The sequence below is a fragment of the Xenopus laevis genome, chromosome 8S (assembly GCF_017654675.1).
Source record: "Xenopus laevis strain J_2021 chromosome 8S, Xenopus_laevis_v10.1, whole genome shotgun sequence".
Classification (NCBI taxonomy): Eukaryota; Metazoa; Chordata; class Amphibia; order Anura; family Pipidae; genus Xenopus; species Xenopus laevis.
The window spans coordinates 31713350-31728697 of record NC_054386.1 but is presented as its reverse complement, the minus strand read 5'-3'; the positions used below and the strand labels follow the sequence as shown (position 1 = coordinate 31728697).

General features: G+C 41.4%; 1 protein-coding gene across 2 annotated transcripts; it reads left to right on the top strand.

Moving 5' to 3' along the window:
• Positions 1–1239: 1239 nt before the first annotated feature.
• Positions 1240–13849, top strand: LOC108699931 (general transcription factor 3C polypeptide 5). 2 transcript variants are annotated; one of them, XR_001932899.2, is made up of 12 exons: positions 1240–1806; positions 2341–2566; positions 3390–3588; positions 3774–3969; positions 4055–4159; positions 4312–4426; positions 4806–4886; positions 5541–5644; positions 6935–7017; positions 10452–10594; positions 13266–13378; positions 13464–13605. XR_001932899.2 is itself a non-coding variant. In XM_018232629.2 (11 exons), the coding sequence occupies exons 1-11, from the start codon at positions 1675–1677 to the stop codon at positions 13613–13615; spliced, it is 1536 nt and encodes a 511-aa protein (XP_018088118.1). In that variant the 5' UTR covers positions 1243–1674; the 3' UTR covers positions 13616–13849. The 2 variants fall into 2 exon arrangements, 1 of the variants encoding a protein (XP_018088118.1); XM_018232629.2 differs by lacking the exon at positions 13266–13378 and having other exon boundaries at positions 1243–1806; positions 13464–13849.
• Positions 13850–15348: the final 1499 nt, after the last annotated feature.

The window sequence follows — 15348 nt, the reverse complement described above, 5'->3', positions numbered from 1 at the left end:
GGTAACCAGGGGGGCGCTGCCGCCTGAGGCGAGTGTCTCAACTCGCCTCATTGGTGGAGCGCCCCTGGCTGCATTTGAAATCTTGTGTTGAGTGCACCAAACAGGGGACATAAATGTGTCCTCTACAGCTGTAAGAATTGCTGCTTTGTGACAGTACAGCCTCACTCACTGCCCACTGTACTCCATTCACAGGCAGCAAGCTTTGAGTCCTCTCCCCCTCCCCCCCCCAGCTAAACTCCTCACTCTGTTCCTCCATCAGAGTCCTGAAAAATATGGCAGGGTTAGTGGATCCAAATCACTGTCTGGGGGCAGACATGAGTGCCATTTAAGATTTCAGTGTTTCACATCAGGCCCTTGACTGCGCTAAAACTAGCCACATTTTAGATCTTATGTGGGTGATAAGCACAATAATATACCTTGTTAGAAAAAAATGTTTTTTTTGTCCAACTACCAGGGGGCCCCAGCTGAGCACAGAAGGACCACCTGGTGTAGGGGTCTTGCTGTACTGAAAAGGTACAAAGAAAGACACATGTAGTAGGCCACACTTTGCTCTGGTGTAGGTACTGCATTCCCTGAGCCCCTACTCTGCCACAGTGCCATACAGAAGAACATTGGGGTTTTCACCCCAGGGCAGCCATCAGGGGGGGACAGGGAGTTGTAGGGGGCCCCGGCCATGTCACACTTACTTGATTAGCCGGGCCCCCCCATCTTTCTGAGAGCTGCTGACTTCGGGAAGGCATGGACATTTAAGGGGCCCTGGCCACCAATTTTCTTATAATGTGGGGGGAGGGGCCTGGCCACCAATTTTTTTTGTCGTGTGGGGTCCTAGCCACCAATATTTTTTAATGGGGGGGCCCTGGCCACAAATGTTTTTTTTATGGGGGCCCCAGACCACCAATATCTTTTTATTTTTTATTAACATGTGGGAACTCTAGCCACCAATATTTTTTATGTTTTTGTACTGTGTGGTGGGGGGCGGACCTGTGGGGTGGGGCTTCTGGTGGGCGTAGCCAGTGCCGGATTTACAAAGTGGGCGCCCCTAGGCCCACTGCCGTTTGTCGCCCCTGTCCCCTCCCCTTAATTCATGCAAATTTTCATAATCTGGACCGCAGCAATGGGGATTGATGCATGGGAAATTTAAAAAATGATTGTTTTTGAACCAATGTGGGTGTGGTTGAGCAGCTTGCCGCCCCCCTAAAATCCTGCCACCCTAGGCCCGGGGCTAGGTGGCCATTCCACAAATCCAGGCCTGGGCGTAGCCCAGGAAATGTTGTCGTATGGGGCCCTGTGATTTCTGATGGCGGTCCTGCTTCACCCACTGGGGGGGTTTGGTTGGCTTACTTGATGTTCCTGAAATTACTCTGGCATTAATACAGCAGGCAAGTGGGGTCAGGCTAGCGATTTATGGGGCCAATAGTGCCTGACCTTCCTAGTACAGGGGATTCTGGGAAGTCGGACGCTCACTACACTATTAGCAGCCGAGCGATAACTTGGGTATTCTCTGACTCAATATCAACGCTCATAGAGCAGCAAAAGAAGCTGCAGTTCGCTGACTGAGGAGCCGCTTGCCCGCTTTTAGACTTAAGATACCACGTGACGAGGACGCCGTGCGTCAAGCATGAATGACGCCACGGGCGCACGCATCACCACTAGGAAGTTGCTATAACTCTGACAATGGAGGGCTCTGCAACTTTATCTTTAATGCTACCGCGCACTAAACCAATGGTGTGTGTGGAGTACCCGGGCCTGGTGCAGGATGTGGGGAAGATGCTACGGACCTTGGGAGGGGAGGAAGGTGTGTCCAAGGTGAGTGCCAGTTGCAGCCTTTATATCCTTCCACCAATGTGCAGTAATGCAGGAGTCCCCAACCCCCAGGCTGGTCCCAGCTGTAGTCTATGATAACTGAAAAAACAATGAAAAATGCCCTTATTAACTGCAATCCCAGCTCCGTGACACACCATTGCCATGACAACAGCTGTTCCCCGGAAGCTTTCTACTGATCGTGATAGGGACCAAAATAATGTTTGGACAGATTTTTTGGAAATCTTGAAATCCACCCCCCCCTTAGGGTTGCCACCTGGCTGGTAAAAGTGATGGTTGATTCCAATGTTATTAATAGGGAAAAACAAATATATAGGAAAGCCAGTATTTTTTCCAGAAAAGGTGGCAACCCTACCCCCCTCCTCATAACAATCATTTTGCTTGAAACTGGTCTGTGGTGCAAAAAAGTTTGGGGACCACTGCAGTATTGCATGTAGTACCGCCTGTCCATTCTGAATGTATTCTCCCACCTGTGTGCATGTAGTACCCAGTTCTAAAAGCCCCCTGCTCTCTCTCTAGACATACGCTGATCCCTCCAAGAGACTGGAACTCTATTTCAGACCGAAGGATCCCTATTGCCACCCGATGTGCGCCAACCGATTCCCCACCACCACTATGATCCTGCGGGTGAAGAAGAAAGTACGGCGGAAAAAAGACCACAATCCCGGCACCCTTGAACCAATGGAAGAAGGAAAGATCAGCTTGGAAATCATCGGCGTGGTTGGCACCGTCTATAAATTTCAAGGTGGGTCATTAGGAAGGTAGAAATCAGGGTTTCGGTCTTCTGTATTAAAGGATATTTCAAGGGAAAATAAAGATACCTTGGGTGGATTCTGTTCTCAAGCTAGACTTGGTCACTAGTACCCTGGTCTTGAGGGTAGAGCCACCTGCTTGACTGTAAGAGCAGTTCTTTGTTTTCCTGTGCTGTAAAGAGATATCATCATCATCATCATCACTCTCATTGCTTCACAGCCTTGCCCCCTGCCTGGATTCAGCCCGGCAAAAATGTGGCAACCCTAGCACTCTCCCCCCAGTAGCTAATGTTTACACCTGTACATTCTTATGTCATGTATTCCCAAGTCTTTAAAACTCTGAAATTCCTTTGTTCTGGGTTCTGACTTTTCATCAGTTCAGACTCCACGGCGCTTGTGTCGAATAATGTTGTCTTTCACCTCAAGCTTCTTCAGTAAGTGCCCATCACCCTTCAGCAGCTCTCCAGTTTGCAATTTCAGCTATCTAGTTGTTAGGGTCCAAATTACCCTAGCACACCACATTATTAATTTGAATAAGAGACCTGAATAAGAATAGGAGAGGTCTGAATAGAAAGTTGCAATTACAATACATGTGTAGCCTTACAGAGCATTTGTTTTTTAGATGGGCCAGTGACCCTTTTTTGAAAGCTGTAAAGACTCAGAGGAAGGCGGCAAATAATTCAAAAACGATATAAAAAGAAAAATGGACAATTGAAAAGTTGTTTAGAATTAGGCATTCTATAACATACTAGATGAACCACCCCTCTGTTTATTTTTATCCTCCCTATTGTGTTATTCATTCTCCATTTCCTTTAGGGATGTCTGATTTCCAGTACTTGGCATTTAAGCAAGGTCCTGATGGCAGCCGAACTTCTCTGTACGACAAGGTCCTGCTACGTAAGCCAGAGAAAGAAGAGTTTTTCAACCAAGAAATAGCTCTCCACATCCCCCCGCCTATATTCTCCCGTCTGGACAACTCGGTGGATTATTATTACCGCCCTGATGTCAATCACAGGTATGCGTTATCATTTGTTGCCTCTTTCCAAGCGGTGAGAATCCTCAAGAAGGGCTGCCGGTAGCTTCCAAATAATGAAGGTGCCTCCTTTTGGGAATAGATCTGTGATTAGGTAACTTCTGGACATCATTGCTTATGACCAGACAAAACATTTAATTCACACCTTATATGCTTTACTTCCACAGAGAAGGCTATAAAATGCCTCAGATGTCCAGTGACAATCTGATTGGCCCGAGCAGGGCCCGACGGCCCCACAATGCCATCTTTGTCACCTTTGAGGAATCTGAGATCCCTAATGAGCCACACCAGGCTGCTGTAAAGAACTGGACTAAGCTCTGCACAAATCCCTTGGACAAACAGGCAGAGGAGGAGATGAGGCAGGTATGTGGTGCTGCTGTATTGTTGGTATGCTACAGAAGCCAATACATTTTGGCCTTATTGTAATTACACTGTTCATTTGTTCCAGCTCTTTAGCAATCGCCCTATTTGGTCACGAAATGCGATTAAGGCCAACATTAGCGTCCACCCAGACAAGCTCAAATTATTGTTGCCTATCGTGGCTTATTACATGGTGGGTACCTTTGACACTTTTCCTTTTTTAAAGTTCTTTTTTTTTTTTATTTGTTCCAACTTTAGCATTACCCACAAACAAAACAAAACATAGTTAAAAAAACATCCTCATTAATTTGTGGCATTGGTTTGATTGAGTCCTGTTTTATTTAGCTGACAGGCCCCTGGAGGAGTCTGTGGGTGAGATTCAGCTACGATCCCAGGAAAAACCCAGACGCAAAGATCTACCAAGTGCTTGATTTCCGGATTCGCTGTGGAGTCAAGTATGGTAATATCAGAAAGGAGAGAGAACATTGGGACTCCTATCTGTGTAGAGCTGAATTCTTTGTACCTGTGTATGGGCTCTATTATCTGGAAATCTATTTTCCTGAAAGCTCTGTAAAATGGATGTCATTCCATTTTCAACAAACTTTGATAATTAGACAATACTTGGCTTTATTGTGGACAATATTGAAATGCCTTATCTACGTCCCAAAGCATTCTGGATAATAGATCCCATAATTGTACTCTTCATTTTTTTGTTTTTTAGTATGGATCTACCCAATTGCCTTGAAGCAACCCATTTAAATGTTTGTGCAAGCATTCCTTAAACTTAAATCAGTACTACCACGTATTACTCAATCTTCTTATTTGTTCTTGCCATGCAGGATATTTACCGAATGACATGCCCATTAAAGCCAAACGCAGCACGTACAACTACAGCCTGCCCATCACGTTGAAGAAGCCAGGTAATGCACTTTTGTGTTGCTGAGATTGGAAGCAGGGTATGCTTAGGGCATAGAATTCTCTCTGCTCGCACACCTCTGCCTTCTGCTGTACTGTAATCAGCCAGAAGATGGTGTCCGTTTTCTACACTCCGCGAGCCTTCTTTGTAGACTAATCCAAGAGTCTGTGCACAAATATATGCATACACCCTGATTGTCAAATGTTTGAGCTGTTGTTAGACTAAAACCCCCATCATTATCTGCAGAACTTAGTTGAAGGAAAAGCCGAAAGTTGCATTTCTGCAAAAGATTGAGGGACAGAGGTGAATGTTTTGAAAATAGCTTATCCAAAGTAAGGGTTCAAAGCTGTATTACACACTTGTGTGTAGGACACATTAGAAAAGCTAATTTGTCCAGCAGAGTCAACATTTCCAGCACCAAAACAGACACTCCTATGTGTCTGCCTTCTTCACACTGAGCTCCCATCATCTTCTCTCTGCTTCCTTCCCAATACAGAGTGCAGTTATGGTGCAATATTGCATTGCAAATAATAATACCCTAGTGGTTTCTATAGTTATTGCAAGCATGTGTCAAGTTTTCTTCCATTATTGGCCATTGTATCATTCCACAATGAATGAAAAATCCGACTTTTAATGCTTAAAATCTTTTATTATTAAGCACCACAGGTTGTCAGTGTGCAGGACCTAAAACAAGGGCTGGTAGGGCCTGGCTCCAACAGCCCAGGAGGGAAAAACCCTTTTTACAACAAATACAAACTCAAGGTGAGTGGCCGCGTGTGTTCATTGTAGGAAACTAAAACCTGTACTCATGCCACACAGATCTAGTGCAATAATTTCGGACAGTCATACAGTTCTATTTGGTGTTGTAAAATATATAGTGGATAATGTACCCCCTACTGTAATTTATAAAGTTATTATGTTACCGAGGAGTTATGTGACCATATAAAAGCACGAGGCCGCAGGCCGAGTGCTTTTATACAGGTCACATAACTCCGAGGTGACTATTAATATCTTTATAAATTTTAAGTGGGGGGTACATTATCTATTATAATCTACAGTTTCTGGGTTCAGTTTTACGTTTACTTTTTTTGAAGTGTCTCTACAAGTTGATTTTTATCTTTAACTGCAGCTCTTTTAGGTACCTGTATTTTATTCTTGCTTTCTAAATGGCACACGTCTCCTGCAGCTGCCTCCCTGGTCTCGCTCTTTTCCTCACAGGATTCCTCTACATTTTCACTCCCCCTCCTGTCCACTATCTAAAGAATCGCCCCCCCCCTCTGTGTCACATCATTTTCTTTTACTGCACCAGAGACCGGTCATGCAGGGAAGGAGGGGGAGCGAGTGGACGGGAGGCAGAGCAAGACTTTGGTAGTGTAAGGGAGGCAGAGCGAGATTTATGCAGTGTAAGGGAGGCGGAGCGAGACTTTAGACACTGGACGGGAGGGGGAGCGAAAATGGAGCCGAATCCTGTGAGGAAAGCGACACCAGGGAGGCAGCTGCAGGAGACTTGTGACAGGAGTGAGACATGCGATGAAAGAAAGAGAAGCCCTTCATCGCATTAAATGGGTAAATCCGTTGTGGGAAGTGATTAAATTGGGAGCCCCGATAGCTATAGCGGTGGGAAGCAAGGCAGCAGCTGCGAGTGCTGTCTCTTTAAGGTTATAATCGGCGCGTTCTGACGAAAGAACGCGCTGTTTATAAGGATATAATTTACAGTCTGGTCCCATAGGGAAATGACCAGACTGTAGATTATAGAGCTTTATCCAGATCTAAACTACATCCTAACGCTCTCATGCTGAGTCACTTGAATTTCATGCTACATACCCACCAGTTCTTGATATGCCTTGTCTAGTGTTGGCTATAATTACTTCTAGTTTGCCTGCTGGAGGGGTGCAGGAGAACTCCCATGATGCGATAGAAATTGTATATCGTAGGCCATGCCAGATCGATAGGCTTTCTTATTAGTTCTACTAAGCACATGCTTGATCTACAGTTGTCTTGCACTGTGTCATCAATTAATTTCAATGTCCTTATGTGTCTCCCCTGTTGTAGGATTCTGTATATATTTTCCGGGAAGGAAGCCTACCCCCATACCGACAGATGTTCTACCAGCTGTGTGACTTAAATGTGGACAGGTACTCTGCCTAATAATTCTATTAGAATTGTAAATTGTAGATTTACTAGACTTACAAGACATTTCACAGATGAGGGTTCTCCTCATAGTATACCTTTAGACTCCAATAAGGGAAAACAGAAATCCCATAGCATAAAACAGTTTATTAAAAATGTATCTTTAAAAATGTTTTTGCACTCACATTTGGTTTTAAAGGAGAATTCAACCTGTAGTTTAAAAAAACCCTCCCCCTACCCTTGTGTACTTCGACTAGGGAATAGTCCAAATACAATTTGAATTTGAAAAATAATTTGAATATCGAAATTTATCATGTACTGTCTCTTTAAAAATTTTGACTTCGACCATTCGTCCTCTAAAACCTGCCGAATTGCTGTTTTAGCCTATGGGGGACCTAAAACCTATCTGGAGTCAATTGGTGGACTTTGAAAAATCTAAAAAAAAATTTGGGGAAAACTTTGAATCAAATTCGATTGAATGCGCTATTACTTCGATTTGTACGATTCAAATATGGACCTATTCGATCGAAAACTGAGCTATTCGACCAAAAAAAACCTTCGACTTAATTTCGGTTGGTCTTTTTGAATTCGAAGTTCTTTCAATTTGAAATTCGACCCTTGATAAATATGCCCCACAAATTAATTTTTCTTTCTATTTTTTTTTCAATTATTTATTTTAAAACTGTTTAGGTTACTCACATTTAATTAATTACATATGTTATCTATTTAGGTTACACGCATTGTCAGTTCTGCACAGATAATTTATACTCTTATCCATATAAATAATTTAAGATATATTCAAAGTTCTACTGCTTATTAAATCAATTTTCATTCCATTTTAGTATATGTGCCCCTTTTTTGTGTTTATCTATTATTAGTAGTTTATTTTGTGTGTTGTGTTTTTTGTTAATTTAATATTTACACTTTGTTCGTATCTATATTTAGCCCTTGTTAGGTAAGGGTCTGCATGCTGTAGATCCATCTACTTTCTTCTTGTAAAGTTTTCCTCACTATATCATTCCTCACAGTACCATTTTTATCCCTATCATTTACTAATATGTAAAGTTTTTTTTGCCCTTTTACACATTACTTGTGGTTTCTTTTAGTTGTGCATCTCCTTCTAATGTATTCCAATGTTTCATGATTATTTTTCTTAAGGATTGAGTTCCTGGGGCATATGTGGTGATAAAGATACATACGTCCTCTTTTTCTATATCTTGGTTCCTTTCTTTGATTGTTAGTATTTCTGCTCTATCTGCTTTTGATAATGTTTCCCTTGACTTCTTAATCACTTTATTACTATATAATACACAAAAGCCATGAATATCCTGTAAATTATATCCTTATAAACGGTGAGTTCTGATGTCATCAGTTATAAACGGTGAGTTCTGATGTCATTTCTGTCACATGACTCATTGAAATTTGTGTATTATAATAAATAAAGTACCCCCAGTTGTAAAATATGAGGATATTAGAAGTTACCTCGGAGTTCCATGACCTGTATAAAAACACTCGGCCTTCGGCCTCGTGTTTTTATATGGTCATGAAACTCCTCGGTAACTTATAATATCCCTATATTTTACAAAAGGGGGTACTTTATTCACTATATCACCTTTGTTTGAACCTGTCCATTACATAATCCAATTGTTTATATAATTCAACCGGATCTGAAAGATTTTTCTTGTGTCTATGAAATTGTCCATGTGGGATATTATCCAACCAAAGTGGGTTGTGAATGCTTGTACTTAGGACATAGTTACACACATCTACCTGTTTGATATATATTTCCAAATCCAGGAAGTTTATATTACTTAGGCTATAAGTGGAACTAAATTCAAGATTTATGTCATTTTTATTTAGACTGCTGATAAATTCAAGTAGTTGTACTTCACCTCCCCGCCATATTAATATGACATCATCTATGAAGCGCCACCATAGGATCAGATTCCCACCCAGCTTGGGTAGGACGTTACATTCCTCCCAATATCCCATAAATAAATTTGCATAGCTGGGTGTGAATCTGGTTCCCATGGCGATACCCCACACCTGGAGGTAGAATTTGTCTTCATACCAAAAGTAGTTGTGGTTCAGTATGAATGAAATTGAGTTCCTAATAAACTCTTTCTGTTTTTTCCAACAATGTGTCATTCCTCTGTAAGAAGGATGCAATTGCTTTCAGCCCCAGTTCGTGATGAATAGATGTGTATAATGCTTTTACATATAATGTACATAAGTACAATGTCCTGTAAAATTCAGATTATTTGGGTAGAGTCTTTTAGGTAGGCTGGTAATTCCACTACATACCTTTGTAAGGTTCTAGCCACATATTTGGATAAATTGCAATATATAGAGTTAATGCCCGATATTATTATTCTTCCGGGTGGGTTGATTGTTTCCTTATGTATTTTGGGCAGGCAGTAGAAACAGGAATGTTTGGTTTTTTTTTGTATAGGTATTCACTTTCTTTGTGATTGTTGCTCCATTTATTAGTTTGTTTATTTATTATTGAAGATTGTGGTGGGATCTCCCGTTGGTTGTCTATAAGGTTTTGATCCCCCCCAATTGGTTCTGAACACATTTTCAGATATTTATCCATGTCCATAATAACTATACCCTTTGTCGGTCGGTTTGATAGTTATGTTTTCATTATTCTTTAAACTATATAGGGCATCCTTTTCTTCCCTTGTAAGGTTTTGTCTAACAGTTTTATTCCTCCACTTGTTTTGTAAATCCCTCTTTAATTAGTTCTTTATATAGTTGAATATATGGTCCTTTTTCTTGCCTAGGGATATATCCTGATTTGTTTTTTAGGCCTGTATGATAATAACATGGTTAATTCAATGTTGGTTCCTCTGTTTCTCTAATTTTAATCTCGCTGTTGGAGAATTCTTTATTAAGTCTGAGTTTTCCTTATAAATTTTTCTGCGTCGGCGAAAAGATCAAAGCCAAATGGTGCAAATGTTAAACCCTTACTAAGATCTTTCTTTTCAGTCTCCAGTAGCGGTACATTACTTATATTGAATAGTCCTATTGATTCATTTGTTTCCCCCTTTTCCTCAGGTCTCTTATATTTAACCCCTTCCTTCTTTCCTCTCCTTCTCCCTTGTGGCTCTGACTCCCTTTTCTCAGTGTTTGTGTTTTGACTTCTATCTCCTCCATTATGGGTAGTCGGTGTGTTCTGTGACGATTTCTCCCTATTTTTCGTGTCCCTATTTTCCTGATGTTGATGTCTTTCTTTCGTTTGGGGCCGCTGTTTATTTCTCTCATTTTGTGTTTTCGGTAATGTTGATGTGTACTCTCCCTGTTCTTCCTTCCATCTTACCCCTAAAAAATGTCTCCTTTTATACATTTTATTTGAATTTCTTATTGCACTATATAGTGTTTCTGATTTCTCTGTTGCTGTAGGCGCTGATCCATTTCTTTATTGTAACTTCTGCAGTTTGCAGGCTATTATCCAGATGAACGAGGGGTCAGAGAGTGAATGCACCGAAAAGGATGGGTGGTGCCTTCCGAAGACCTCAGAAAAGCTTAGAGACGCCATGTCCCTTATGATCAAGCAGATTATACGCTCAAAGAGACCCTGTAAGTGAGCCAGCAGCCTATTCTTAATTCCTGTATGAGACGTACTGTGTACCATGTGTCACTGTTGCAAATGCTTCTGGGAGAGCAGTATCCGGTCACCTAATCTAAACAAAGTTAGTTTTCCCCCCAGGTTATTTGTTTTTGTTTTTTTTTGTATCCATGGCAATAAAGCCATTCCATCGCTTACATCACTGCCAGTATTTGAGCCTATTTAAAGGCAGAATTTACTTTCATAAATTATGGTATACATTCCATCGATCATTGTAATTCTAGATCTAGAGGGAGGGGACTGCTGTTAAAACAGTATTTCTTTTTGACTCCCTTAGGTCTTGTATTGTGTTATAACTTTCTTGCAAAAAGCCAGAATGAATACTGGCCTACCACCATCATGGTATGATATTTGGGGGCGTGAGCAACTTAAAAGTAACAAGTATAGAATTATCATTGCAAGAAATTCTTTTCAGTTTTCAAAGCCCAGAGAGGTACAATAAAACTGCAGCACATAGGTGTTCCCTGTACTTAGTAGCAAGAACAGCCTGTACAGAGAGATACTATAAAACTATGGCAGGATAAGTATTACTGTGTACTAAGCACAATTTATTAGGAACAGACCCTATGTTTGCTCATAGCCTGTACAGAGAGATACCATAAAACTATGGCAGCATAGGTATTCCCTGTACTAAGCACAATTCAGCAGGAACAGTCCCTAAGTTTGCTCATAGTCTGTACAGAGAGATCCCATAAAACTATGGCAGCATAGGTATTCCCTGTACTAAGCACAATTCAGCAGGAACAGTCCCTAAGTTTGCTCATAGTCTGTACAGAGAGATACCATAAAACTATGACAGCATAGGTATTGCACTATAGTCTGAGGCACTTAAAGTGTTTTTGTCTTGACCGCTTCATAACCTTCGTTTTCCTTTAATAATTTATTTCTTTTCATCCTGGTCTGCTATACAGTGAGATTATATTGCTCTAATCAATGACACGACGCACACTCCAATCATATGTAACCATGTTGTATGCACATGTACAATGAGGTGGGTAAACACATAGTCCACGTGTAAAAAACAAAACAAAAGACAGACCGTTATGTCACAGATCTTGATTGTACTCACATGCAGATAAAATAGTACAATAATATGCCTTTCCCCTTCTGTATAATCTGATATGAAATGCATTACTCATTATGACTCACTTTCATACATATTTGTGTGTTATGTCACACGCACGTGCCACTTACATAACTAGAATAATTACACCATTCTGAGAGATCGGCTGCACTGCTCCTAAGTCACCCTGTCTGCTACATTCTCTGTGCCTGCCTTTCCCTTAGATTCATCTGTTGAAGCTCTTAGGTTATGTTCAGTCTCAGAATCAGCCCCTCTGCTCATATCTTTTGTCTTGTGTCTCTGCAAGTGGAACCACTGCCGTCGTGCCGGGTGCAGAAACACAAGAGCATGCATTCTGTTGCTACAATCCTCTCAGTGTGTAACTAATCCGACACTGTGCTTCTGGGTGCCAGCTAGGGTTGCCACCTGCCCGGTATTTTACCGGCCTGCCCGGTAAAAATGATTTCTGAACCTAATGTTATTAATAGGGAAAAAAGATAAATATATAGAAAGGCCGGTATTTTTTTCCAGAAAAGGTGGCAACCCTAGTGCAAACACATAAAACAGCAGATTGAGCGGAGGGGCTGTGTGTAGCTGAGGAACAGCCCAGGGTGTCACTTTCCTTTTACCTTTCTATAAGGATGATGTTTATTATTATGCTGTTTTATTCCAATTGAGAGGCTTTCCTTCCAACCATGGACTTTTGCTGCCTCCCCCTCAGTCCATTGGTGCATATCTAGTCCATAAATCCAAGAAGGGGATCATATAATAATCTCTCTAATCCTTTATTACCAGTAGGTCTTTCCATCTGACGTGAGCTCACCCATTCAGATTATAAAAAAGGAGGTTCCGCCAAAATATTCAGAAGGGTTTTTTTTACAATGAGAGCTGTGAAGATGTCGTATAGGCTGAAACATTAGATACCTTTAGGGCAGAGACACATGCTCAGATTCAGGGAGATTAGTCGTCCAGCGACAAATCTCCTCTTCTTCAGGGAGACTAACTCCCAAACTGCCTCCCCTGCCTTCCTGCCGGCTAGAATGTAAATTGCCGGCGGGGTGATATTCTGAGTGCTTCATTTTCCAAATTTGCCTCACAAAGAAACTTTGGGTGTTTTCGGAAAACAAAGTGCTCGTTGATTTACATTCTAGCTGGCCAGAAGGCAGGGGCAGGCAGTTTGGGGAGATTAGTCACCCTGAAGTCGCCGGGTGACTAATCTCCCCAAATCTGACTGTGTCTCTCTGCCCTTAAGAAGGGGTCGGATGGTGTTTAGCAAGTGAGGGAATACACGGTTATGGATTGCAATTTTGGAGTCTAGAAGGATTTTGTCCCCCTCTGAGGCAAATTGGAGAGGCTTGAAATGTTTTTTTTTTTTTTTTGCCTTCCTCTGGATCAACAAGCAGTTAGGCAGGTTACATATACTGTAGACGTAAGGTTGAACTTGATGGACGTATGTCATTTTATAACCTAATTTACTATGCTCTTGGGCTATATCTAAGGTCTCTCTCTCCACCACTGTAAATCAGGAGCCAGTTAACCTGTATGTTTTTGAAGAACAGGAGGAACCCTTAGTATCCAGACAAAACCCACACAGGCATGGGGGCCCTTGTTATTAGCCTGCAATCTCCACCATTGTAATTCATATATCATCCCAGACCCAACCTACCTGCAGGTAAACCCAAGTATGTGAATATGCTTCCTAAATCTATATTATACAAGAACCCACGTAATCACCGCTCTTATCTTCTCAATTCCAGCCCTGTTTTCTGAGCCTTCCACCTCCACCAGTAACAAGGAGCAGCTGACTTATGAATCAGGGGAGGAGGAGGATGAAGAAGAGGAGGAAGAGTTCCACCCGTCTGAAGGTAGTGAGAACGAGATGGAAACTGAGCTTCTGGACTATGTGTAACGCAACTGAAGAGTGATGGAACATAACCAGTCCTTGCAGCATCTTACCATGGCACTGAGTGTCGCCTGATGTTATTTAAACAGTGTTGTAAAAAAACATTGATCGACTTTCAAGCCTTGGGTCTTGGAGGGAATTAGACTGAGCACTTATTCTGGACTCTTGGTCATTGATCAGACCCACCTTTTTTTTTTCTTTTTCTAAACCGTTTAAATAAAATAAGTTATAAACATTAAATTAGCACTGTTTTGTCTTTGTTGTGGGCTTTCACTCTGGTACAGTTACCTAAAAACCAAAAATGTTTGGAATCTGATTTTCCATCTGATAAACTGCTTTTCCCCTTGTACGTTTACTGAGCCTCCACTTCTCTGAGTAGAATTGGCTTGTCTCTGACCAACAGTTAAGGTGGCCCTACACGCTACAATTATGATCTTTCCCATGACCATCGGGCGTAACAAAGATCTTTTGTCTACTCTACTAACGAAAAGAGCTAAATGCAAGTAAAAACTAAAAGAATCTGACAATTCATCATTAACTTTACGATGTTCTGGCACCATCAAAATTTTCAGTCTTGCCCGATAGACGAGACAACCAATAGCCCATGCTTTTTACCAATATATGTTGCCTTGTCTACCACCACACACACTGATTACTGTATGAAAGATTTTTCGTACAATAATATTGGTGCATGTACTGTACTGTATGGCCACTGAAGTTTGAGTATGGAAAACTCTGCATTTTAGAGTTGGAGTGCCCTCTGCTTGATACCAGGATGTACTGCAGCTCTAATAAATCATCAGGAAGGTGCATTCAGTTGCTAGCGCTCAAGGCTCTGGATGGGTAAGGAATGCATTATACCTTTACTATAGAATACTATTCTCTCCTTGTGGCCAAGTCTTTAGCTTGGTCGCCCTTTTAAGTGTGTTGTAGACGGCAGTATTCTAAGAATTTGACAACCAGAACCCCCAACCATATAGTATTTATTTGCAGGCAGACGAGCTAGGCGAACAAAGCAAAAGCTATGTAAATTACATAGACTAATTGCAAAGTTGCTTATCGGTAAGTGTATAACGAGCTAGAAGGTAACTTTATGATCTGGCTCAATTTCACCCTCTTAAAGATCGTCTTTATCCCCCTTCATAAACACTATCTGCCGTCTTGGATGCTGGAAACCGATCTGGATTCAGCCCAACCCTGTCTAATGATTTATGATCACCATCTTTTTACTGTCTTGGCCTGCAGCAGCTTCAAGTGAGTTTCCCCCCCCCCCCTCAAAATCACAAATTTAAAAAAAATGTAATGTAAATAATTCATGCCTGTTCTTATCTAGCTTGGGCTGAAATATTTGCATTTATATAGCAAGCAGGATTACTCTGACTGCAAACACAATCACACTGATTAAACCAAACGCACCAGGGGCTGTGCCTGTCTTGTCTGAAGCAATGATCCCGTGTGCTGTCAGCTGCCACTACCGGCCAAATCTACAGTGAGAGATGTCAGAATTAATGTCAGACTGAAGACCAGCCGTGCCCCATTGAGTTCAATAATGTCTTGTTTTCATTAATACAAATATGGCAACATTAACTGTGCATTTTAAATGAACTCCACATACAGCTTCTAGCTTATAAATAATTTCAAGAAATTATATATAAGGATTTATATATAATATGTGAGTGTTTGTACACATGGAATGGGCCACAGACGCCCTCCTTTCCCAATGAGCTAAGGCCTTATAA

Excerpts from the sequence above, each read along its gene's own strand:
- LOC108699931 (XM_018232629.2), top strand. The coding sequence starts at position 1,675 with ATGGAGGGCTCTGCAACTTTATCTTTAATGCTACCGCGCACTAAACCA. Across the intron at positions 1,807-2,340 it reads GGGAGGAAGGTGTGTCCAAG|ACATACGCTGATCCCTCCAA; the intron begins GTGAGTGCCAGT and ends CTCTCTCTCTAG. Across the intron at positions 4,427-4,805 it reads TCGCTGTGGAGTCAAGTATG|GATATTTACCGAATGACATG; the intron begins GTAATATCAGAA and ends CTTGCCATGCAG.